The sequence below is a fragment of the Rhodamnia argentea genome, chromosome 2 (genome assembly GCF_020921035.1).
Source record: "Rhodamnia argentea isolate NSW1041297 chromosome 2, ASM2092103v1, whole genome shotgun sequence".
NCBI lineage: Eukaryota > Viridiplantae > Streptophyta > Magnoliopsida > Myrtales > Myrtaceae > Rhodamnia > Rhodamnia argentea.
The window spans coordinates 5,363,784-5,373,912 of record NC_063151.1 but is presented as its reverse complement, the minus strand read 5'-3'; the positions used below and the strand labels follow the sequence as shown (position 1 = coordinate 5,373,912).

General features: G+C 39.9%; 2 protein-coding genes across 2 annotated transcripts; both read right to left on the bottom strand.

Annotated features, from left to right (window-relative positions):
* Positions 1-233: 233 nt before the first annotated feature.
* On the bottom strand, positions 234-993 carry LOC125313813 (2S seed storage albumin protein-like). Its single transcript, XM_048274382.1, has 2 exons — positions 704-993; positions 234-643 (listed from the first exon to the last, which is right to left on the bottom strand). The coding sequence occupies exons 1-2, from the start codon at positions 954-956 to the stop codon at positions 396-398; spliced, it is 501 nt and encodes a 166-aa protein (XP_048130339.1). The 5' UTR covers positions 957-993; the 3' UTR covers positions 234-395.
* Positions 994-1,668: 675 nt separating this feature from the next.
* Positions 1,669-9,887, bottom strand: LOC115749919 (TBC1 domain family member 17-like). The gene is made up of 11 exons (XM_030686958.2): positions 9,412-9,887; positions 8,436-8,531; positions 7,693-7,796; positions 6,065-6,390; positions 5,507-5,629; positions 4,712-4,800; positions 3,707-3,812; positions 3,262-3,359; positions 2,910-3,170; positions 2,374-2,457; positions 1,669-1,985 (listed from the first exon to the last, which is right to left on the bottom strand). The coding sequence occupies exons 1-11, from the start codon at positions 9,499-9,501 to the stop codon at positions 1,971-1,973; spliced, it is 1,392 nt and encodes a 463-aa protein (XP_030542818.1). The 5' UTR covers positions 9,502-9,887; the 3' UTR covers positions 1,669-1,970.
* Positions 9,888-10,129: the final 242 nt, after the last annotated feature.

The following is a 10,129-nucleotide window of genomic DNA, read 5'->3' as shown; positions in this document are numbered from 1 at the left end:
GCGGAGTGTTTCTGTGCTCAAGCATGAGAAAGGTACTCATTTAGCAATTCGGGCATAATGCGGGTAGAAGAAGGAGTGATATCTCCACAAACCTGAAAAACAGATTCACGAAGTGTCCATTTCCAAATGGATGAGCTAGCACAGTTAATTATCAGGCACTAAACTGACTGATTTTATTACAAAAGGCAAAGATTTTATTCGGCGGTACATGCGCTCTCTCCTCCTACTAAAACAAAAGATAAGACAAAGAAAACCACACGATGATGTGGTGGTTTCTAGTCTCTCTCCTCCTACTAAAAGACACCGTGTCTCGCAACTCTAAGAGCCAAAAGACACAGTCTCCCTTTTTATTGAAACGCCATTTGACATGATTCTCATCTGATCTTAGTCCTAGCTCAAGCCTTGACTGCTTCATTCAACATGGCCTCGTTGTAACAGGACTGACCAAGCCCACACATGTTCTGCAGGTTCCTCGCGCACCTCCTCACCTCGTCTTGCGATCCCCGTCCTCCGTACCCGCCCATCTGCTCTCTGATCACCTCCCTTAGTCCCTGGCACCGGCACTCATCGTCCATCCGCCTCAGCTCATTGCAGCACGGCTCGAAGTGCCTCGACTGCCTCAACTGCTGGCCAGAGCACTGGTCTTGGCCGCCCCATCGCCTGCTACCATAGCCGCCACCATACCGACTGCCTCCATAGCTGCCATAGCCGCCGCCATACCGACCACCTCCGTACCCGCCATAGCCGTACCGGCTGCCTCCCTGGATCACGTCCTCGAAGAGCTGCTCGCAGTGGTCAAGCATCTCGACCTGCTCGTAGCAGCTCCCGCCACAGCGCCTTTGGTTCTCGGGCTCGTCGATGTTCACCGTGGTTATGGTGGCACGGTTGGCTGCCACGGCATGGGACATCACCAGGAGGACTCCGAGGATCGCTGCTAGGGTCGCAAGCTTCGCCATTGCGGGTTTTTGTCACGAGAGAGTGAGACTGCTTGGTGCTTTGGTGAGTGATAAAGGGAGATGGTGAGTGGTTTATATAGAGGTGTTCCGGGGTTTGCATGTGGAGTACGTGGACGTGGAGATAGTTGGTCAGGGCCAAAGGGTTTTGTCATTTTGGAGGTGGTGGCCTTGTGCATGGACGGAAACGGTGGGTTTGGACCAGCACGTAATGCAAGAGTAGCTGTTGGTATGCACAGCTTGATCGAGTGACGAGATGATCATGTGATGTGATTGCCACTTGCGCATTTCGATTGCGATTTTCCGTAGTCCATTCGCTGCATCTCAACCTCCACGTTGAGGTGGCCATGCAAATGCTGCCGCAGAGTTTCTGTCCATTCTTCGTTAAAAATGGAATCTCAAAGCACAGTCCGTGATCTCTCTCTCTCTCTCTCAAGGATCATAGTCTCTCCAAGCCAATTCTTGCATACATTCAAGGTTAGTCAATTGAATCTTTGATGTTCTCTACCGGTTTTGATATCTTCTGTTTCGATTGTTAAGACCGATCGAGAGGCATTAATCAATCATTTTGCAAGGGTTAAACTACTCACGTGTCGATACTCGAATGCTTGATTTAAATGTTTCGGTCATAACTATTAAGAAATATACATTGCATTAATGATCGTTCGACCATCACTATGTGAATACCATTCGCCATTTTAAGATTCACAATATACAAAAATAATTTTGATTAATCTGATTCTCATTTCAACGAACCCGTGATTTGTATTTTCATAATGTCATTCCAATTACAAACGAATTGTATAAATTACCACCTTGGTGGCTTCATGAAAAATATATTCTTTGAACATAATTTTATCTCGATCCTAGCTTCTTCTGCGGCCACTCTAAACTGGAAACATTTGCAGAAGTCTGCACTTTACATGAATAACCTCATGTTCTCTTGGTCGAATCAATGTACAGCTTGTCCAGATCTACGTTATTTGCGGACAAAGGCAAGGAAAACTGTATGAGTTGCTATGGCTGCTTAGCCTGCAGAACATGGAACACAAATGAGCAAAGCTAAAAGATAATGCTGATAAATGCTAAATCTCGTGATAAGGTGAGATGACAAAAACATCGCAGCGAACAAGCTCGTCAAGCAAGCAATTCCAATTAAGACCAATCAGTCACATTCGCTCATGGAACAGTAGACTTTATATGGTATGATTCTTACGAGTTGCCGAAATCAACTTGGCAAAAAACTGGCCAAACTATGATGCTAATTTTGGTTAGAACTTTCGTATATCTTGAGTGTAACAATAGAAATTGTCCACCCCAGATGAGGCAAAGAGAAGATCCCAGCTTGTTTTACGTTCTTTCAACTTAACATTTCGTACTATACCAAGTATTAAAGAAGAAAGAGTAGACAAGATGGTACCTTTCTTAAATACCTCTTGTGTATTTTCATAGCTCCACTGCACGCCTTCTTGGCATCTAGGTTACCGGTGACATCATTCAGTATCTGAAAAGGGTCAAAAAGAAGTTGAACATCAATTAAAATACAGCCGAAAGAAAAGCATGTCAATTTTTAAATCAATATCTAGACACGACTATGAAGGCCTCTTTAGGAAATGGCAAAAAAAAAAAAAAAAAAAAGAGAAAAGTAAGAAAATCATATTGCCAGGCTAGTGCTTGCAGCCTTGCTTTAACAGATTAATTAGATCATAGTATTCATCAAAATTTCAAAGGTGAAAAAACTATGAGCATTGGAGGATGACTCTTGCAGCAAACAGTCTCCTTTTTCCCCAATGTAATGAGCATAAAGTTCCAAATGTCATCGTAGTTGAATAAACTCCCTCCTCTACCCTACTTTGCAAAGCATTATCCCAATTTCTCCAAAAAGCACATAAGCAACTTTTATCATTCCCCCTATTAATGGACAATAGAAGTAAATTCAGAAACTTCTCAGACTACCTTAACAACATCATCTAGGCCCCGAGCTTCTTGCAATAGCTTTGAGCTCTTATCTTTTAAGACGCTGGCAACCAAAAACAAAGATATAGGCAGAGGCGCTTCGGAACTCTTCCCTCCATTTCTCATGATTTCCCTCTCAAACTTCCCACATTGTCTTATTGACTTGGCCTTTCCTTTAGATCCTTCCGCCTTTTCGTTAGCTGCTTCAGGATCTTCATACAGGTGGAACAAGTCTGGGTCATACTCTAGGGCCCACATCATCTGTCATATGCAATTGTTCTCAGTCTCAGGCAATCCTAAGCAACTGGAGGACATTTTAGAATCAGAAACATGTGATGGTACTTAGGCATACCTCCCAAAGATATAGAGAGTCACAAAACGAGAACTCCCGACGGAACAGAACCATAAGCATGCGGAATGCGAAAAGATAGTCACCTCCACCGAGTGTTTCTGTGCTCAAGCACGACAAAGGTATTCATTTAGCATCATATAAAGAAGGAATTCCGGCATAATACAGGTAAAAGAACGAATAATATCTCCACAACCTGAAAAACAGAGTAAAAATGTATCCATTTACAAATGGTTGAGCTAGCACAGTTAATTACCAGGCACTAAACTGACTGAATTCTATTATTCTCTGTGGAAGACGTGAATAATAAACAGGGAATGTAGTAGCTGACAGAAAAAGAGGCAGAGATCTAGTGGTCGACATATATAATTCAATTTTCTGCTTGCAAAATCACTTCAAGTCACAATTTCAAGTATTACAAATAAGAAAGACTAATCAAAAGTAATACCTAAATGTTGATGAAGTTTTGGATCAATAATTTGGGTTATTGCAGCTAAATTATGCAGCTGTGCTTCCACCCCAACAGATCTTTCGGTGCATCTGAAATTTCCTCGCTTTAAGTATCAGCAAATGAAATCCATGAGAATAAAGGAAAAAAAAAACATATGGAGAAGAAACAAAAAGTTGGAAGAGAAACAAAATTTTGGCCATTCATATCAGTAGATTAGAATTATCAAAAGAAATATCAAATGCCTCCTCAAGAAGCAAAACATGCTGCATAGGAAACAAGACACAATGCAAGCTGCAGAAGATGGTTTAACATTTACATCCTTGAGAAATAAGACTTAAAAATAAAAATAAAAAACAGAAAGCAGCTTAACTATAATTATATTGATAGCTTGTAATGAGTAATTTTTCCCAATGTGACCCTCCAGTGAGAGGAAGCCTTTGTCTATATGGATGTAGGTTTGGGTGATGCAAGGAGCTGGATATCCACCAGAGTTAATGATGCTGCATCAATTTTCTCAACTCAGGCTCATTCAAATACTAAAACAATCTTCAGTGATGGCACATACTCGTTGAAAGTTTTGGAAACGCTAACCGTTAAAAGCTTTCATGATTCTCCCCCACCCACAATTTATATTCACTTCGAATCCAAAGCCCATAAATACAACTAAAAGCAAAAGGAGATGGTCGCTTTTCATTAAAGAAAGCAAGTCCAGCATAAGGATTTAAGTACATACATTAAAACTGATATTTTATTAGCTCGGATTCATTCTTGAAATGGGACAACAAAAAATGCCAGCAGCACAAAAGGTTCATTGCAACTCATCTTTCACGGAATGGTACCAAAGACAAAGAAAAGATAATTTCAAATTGAAGAAATCATAATGACGACAAACAGAGCATTTAGGAACCATTTCAGCTCTTTCACAAGTAATCAAGAGGTACCACACAACCTATCAATAGTAGCCTGTCTATAAACTTCTGAAGCCATTAGAAAATAACATACCAGTCTGCGCATTAAGCGTTCAAAGCACCAAAATGCATCGGCTTCATCATGAAGTAGTATTATCATAGGGGAGCAGAGATCACTCATTCCTGTTCAGAATTTTCATCATATTGAAAATTTCAGTGCACTATAATACTGACAGCAAATTCAAACTCTGTATTGTATGGTGGAATGAACTATACATTAATCCGTCAAGAGAACATACAAGCAAAACAAAAACATCTAAAACAACAGCTACGTAAAAGTAATCAGCCATTGATGTTTGAACAGCTGAATCACACATATTTCAAAACACTCCCATGTCTGATGGCAAAGAAGTATTTTTTTATGTCAACCGTGGAAGTGCCTATCCCATAGTTTTCTACACCTTTCCCAGGCTAAGACCCTGAAGAGATGTCTCTTGCATGGTGGAATATATTCATTTAGGATTCAAGATAAACTTCTTCCAACTATTCCATCGATTTATCTTGGCCAAAACAGAATAGTTCTATACATATTCTTCAATCTAAACATGTGAAGTCACGATTCTTTAAGTTGCATCGGATACGATCAAAAGCTATGACTGCTAATTGGTATTCCTCTTGCCGCAGCAACACTCTGGTATGACACAAAAACTCTTAACAAAAAAGAAAAAGGTTTAAATTCTTTTCAGTACAAGAAAAATGCCCTTCAAGAATTTGGTGTTTCTAGCAGAAGCAAAAACTGATTTCACAGTACTGTTTAGCACTGACACCTATTCAACTTGAGCAGCTCTATGTTGTCCAGGAAGGAAGTATTAAGAGTAAAATTCACTACCTTGACAGTAGCCGACATCTTTATCTATCCATGCATAAACAGCTAAAATATCCCAGAGTTTTGACAAGTTCTCCTGCTTTTCATAAAACACCAATGTCCTGTCTGTGCGAACGACATCGAGACCTAGCATCAATATGACATTAAGCAGAATACATCAAAACTGCTGAAAATGACAAGAGAACTCATTAGCAAATCTACAATTCTTGAAACTCCAAATCTGAAAAATGAGGTGAGACATGCATGCCCATGCAGAGGAAAAAACCAACTAGAAGGACTTCATGCTTGAAAACATGCTCGAACAGTCCAAATCTAGATACTAAATAATAGGGGTTATCTCCCCGCTGTTTCAGAAAGCATGATTATGCACTTATTTCTTGCCATAAATCATATAATAGCGATGACAGATTTAAGAATCCGGGATCACCAGATAGAACAAGATGAGAAGCCAAGTTCTCACTAGAAGTGTTCCAGCATTGATGTGTATATACAGCTTGTTTGGGAAGCAAATCAATGAAAGCAAAGAAAAGCATCTGTATAGATATCAAAGTCGCTGCCAACCTATTTGATGTAGAGTGAGCTTCCATTGGATCTCTTTTTTGTCCACAGTAGCACAATTTATTGGTTCTTTTACTCTTTCCAAAACCTCACAAGAGCTTGAAGTGGAACAAGCCACAGTGTTCCCATTGGTTAGTTTTCCATTTACAGCATCAACCTCACTTTTAGGAGGTAATCCAGGTTCCTTTTCTGGATTTATTTGTGAAAGCACAATAGGATCTTGAACCGGCCGACCATCTTCAGTTATGATAGGTGCAGTGACAAACCTACCACTCCCAACAACAGGGAACATTTGTCTACATTCTTCCTTCCACCGAGCATATTGATTCCTGAAAGGCACAAACGCTATGTCTCAAATAATATATGAAATACCGGTTAGATGTTCTAAGTGACTGAATTGGGCAGAATTTTGGCAGTAGACCAAAGTGATAGCAAATAAAGTTTCGCTGAACATAAGCATGAGGCAACTTCCTATAGAATGCCTTGTAAGCAAGAATACCACATAAAAGACAAGCAAATAGTGTCAAAGCTTGGTATTCAAGGAAAGTTGTGACCAGAACACTTGGACAATTTAATGTCAGTCATCAAGAATGAACAGTAGTTTTGATCAGGAATATTCTTCCAGCATAGTATGTCATCATTCTTCCTTCATAATATTCCATCAACTGTGGTTCAACATCCCATCTTATTACTGCAAGAAGTGGCTTTTTCTGAGATTTTCCTACCCATCCATGGAACAGAATATCAACCATTTAGGAGTACACCCCAGATTCAATTTGTACCCCAATACAATACTTCCAGTAAATGTATGTTTTCGTCAATCAGTCTGTCAAATTAAGGCACTCATCAATCTGTCCGCCTGCTATAAAGTGGCAATTCAAACTGAGTTTAAGCAAAGTCGAGAAAGGAAGAGAGGACTTATGTGCAATAACTGATCTGATCAACAAAAAAGGCATAGATCCATGAGTTGAATGTTGGTGATCCTCATGATAGCTAGAGTGACTGTTCATTTAGAAAAGGCATATATATTAACTCAAGATAGGTTCCTTATTGCTGCTAATATTCTTTCTATGGAGGGAACATTTATCAAAGTGTTAACCAAATTGATCATCAATTTGTCTACTGAATATTATGTGTTGCAGCTTTAAGAAAAGCAAATAAAGCCATACCTATGACTGCTGCTATGTATTGGTAAGCATGTCCAGCACTAAAGGCCATTGATTACGGAGTATCCAACTCTTTGAAATATAACTAGTGTGCCAAATGCATGTTAGAGAGGAAGCACAAGAGAATATCATATGCAAAGAAGAGGATATAACATTTATTAAAATATTAACAGTCACTATCCAATCTACAGTGTTCTATAAGTAAGATAGCCCTGCAAATGCTCACATGCTTCAATATTCATTATTATCAAATATTAAGTAAGGTTCCCCTCAAATAATTTAACTGACCCAGAAGATGCTTCAGACTTAGTTTCAGAAACTCGATAATCTAACAATACATCTCTCTCACTATAGTCTATCCTTCTATTCTATTAGGTCTATAGGTAGGTTTTACACTGCATGGAGATCTAGATACACAATTACTGATTAATTGTTTACATTGCAACTTAGTTGAAAAGAGGTTACCTGCGACGTTGCCTTATCTGCTCTCTTTCATCAAATGTGCTCTTGGGATCGTAACAGCCAAGTAAAAATTCCCAAACTTCTCCTCTAATGGATGGATGAACACCCTAGGTAGGCACAAGGATGGGAAAAAAAGAAGAAAGAGACAAAAACCTCGATATTATCAACTTACCACAGAGAAACAATCGCAGTAATCTACATAACGGTCCGAAGTTTAGATATTAACAGAAGGGAAAAAAATGAGAAATGAAAATGACTAGGTAGAATGTTGAATGTTCCATAAAGCTAATGTTGAATACCAGTAGTGGCCGCATGAAGTATGCTAAATGTCACTGACACCTTTACCAATAGCATTAATCAGAAAAAGGAGTATACACAAGTCTCAAGAAACAGCCACTGATACAGTGGGGAATCTGGTTCTTGGATAAACCTACATCGCTAGCACAGTGCATTCAAATGATGGTTGCACATGCTAAAGATTATTTGGATATAATTATGTGCAATGAAGAAACTACGAGTTTGAACCACTTGTAGGAAAATAATGTCAAAAATGCAACTGCTTGTGACACGACCACTATCAACGACATTCGGATCTTCACATTGATGATACTAAAGCCACTAATATCCAACCGATGCTTCACAAATAAGGGGCAGCCTAAAGAGCTGTGAGAAGGTTTTACCAATTCATGCCAGACATTCTAGGGAAAATATACGAAGTAATGCAGAAGTTTGTAAAATGCGCTTACCCCTCGTTGTATACGCCTTAGAATTTTGCCTATATCCAGGTAACCATCTGGGGTGAACGCAGCTTGCCATTTCCTAGCACTTAAAGTTTTCCCAGCCTGAAGAATCAAGGTAAAAAGACAATCTGTCATTGCCTTGCCTGGTTGTTGCTCACTCAATCAAACACTCACTTCCCACAAGACAAATAAATTAGACAAGCAATTACACAAGTTCAGATTTAAGAACCATTCCGAAACCGTCGAAAATGATCAGAAAGTAAGTCACACAAGCATTAGAACCTTTCAAGAGATTCCTATTTTGCAAAGTGCAAAACAATTGAGGGGAAAACTTACCTGTTTATGGAGAAGTTCACTCTGAAAGTTTTACCAGAATTGGAAAAAGAGAGGAAAGGCAAGAAAAAACTATCCTGCACAGGCAAAATAAAGCATATGCAGCGACATTTCTCCAGCAATGCCCATCTACAATGCCAAGAGCGTCCGTGCCACGCTCACACCCCACTCAATTCTTTTAATACCCAATAATTTACATAATGGATTAAGACTAGGGTTGCTAAGGATGTTACGATTTTCAGGAGGCCATGTTCACCTCGTTATCTCAACGCCATAACTCAATCTCACATGAACCTATAGCATTATGCTCGGAACTATTCACCAAAACCACTGAAATGTATTACCTTAACCTCCAAAACCAGATATGGATAATCAACCTCCTAGATTATTTACACAAAGTCCAGGGTCATTTGTTACCCAAACTAAAAACCAACACTTGTAAGTACTCTACATTAGAAGTCAATTGAAACAGGATCGACCCCCTTAACAATTATTTTCCTAACCAATTAGAATACCTTTTTTTTTTTTTTTCAAGAAGCTACTGGGATCAAAACTGGACAAAGCACATTATGCCTATATTTCATACGTTCCCAAGCTAATCGTGGGTAGCGATTCGACTAAATCTGTGAGCACTGAAGGAGAAACACACCTTGATCCTGAAACGGGACTTGGGAACATCCGTGCACTCGGGACGAACCTCGTAAAACGAATCAGCAGGAGCTCCAGGATCTCTCCACATTCTTGAAACGCCAAATTGGCCTCTCTCTCTATCTTTCTTGTTGAAATCACAAGAACCCGGATAAAGAAAACCCTCTATAGCACTCTCTCTAACCTGACCCCCCCCCCCTTTGAACGAATCAATCCTCCGGAGAATGGATCAAAGGGGACCCAGAAGAGGTGCTGTCACAAGACCAAGTTTTGGGAACAACTTCCAAGAGGAAAATGATTTACCGATAAAATAATTGGAAAACGACAGTCGAAGAAGCTCGCGCTTCTTCATTTTAGGCCTGCTCGTTCTGTTTTGGGTGATGTTATTGGGATTTTCGGATAAATTAGCGGTGGCTGAATTGACTCGGCTGCCGTGCTCTCGGGGTCGTCGTGGTGGGGGGTCATCCGCCGCGTCCGACGTGCGAGACCAGACGGTGGTTGACGTGAGTTCCCACGCTACACGACATTAACATAACATTAATGTGTCGTCCTTTCTTCGTTTGGGGCGAAAGTTCGTTTGATAGTATTTCGCCCGATGAAGCTAACAAGATATTAATAATTTAGTGCGATTCTAACTTTCCGGCCAGTTAAAGTGGGTTTAAAATTCATGACACGGAAATACCTAAATTTTAACTTACATGATAGAAATTTACTAACTA

Excerpts from the sequence above, each read along its gene's own strand:
- LOC115749919 (XM_030686958.2), bottom strand. The coding sequence starts at position 9,501 with ATGTGGAGAGATCCTGGAGCTCCTGCTGATTCGTTTTACGAGGTTCGT. Across the intron at positions 8,532-9,411 it reads AGTCCCGTTTCAGGATCAAG|GCTGGGAAAACTTTAAGTGC; the intron begins GTGTGTTTCTCC and ends TTGATTCTTCAG. Across the intron at positions 4,801-5,506 it reads AGATGTCGGCTACTGTCAAG|GAATGAGTGATCTCTGCTCC; the intron begins GTAGTGAATTTT and ends AATTCTGAACAG.
- LOC125313813 (XM_048274382.1), bottom strand. The coding sequence starts at position 956 with ATGGCGAAGCTTGCGACCCTAGCAGCGATCCTCGGAGTCCTCCTGGTG. Across the intron at positions 644-703 it reads TCGGTATGGCGGCGGCTATG|ACCAGTGCTCTGGCCAGCAG; the intron begins GCAGCTATGGAG and ends GGGGCGGCCAAG.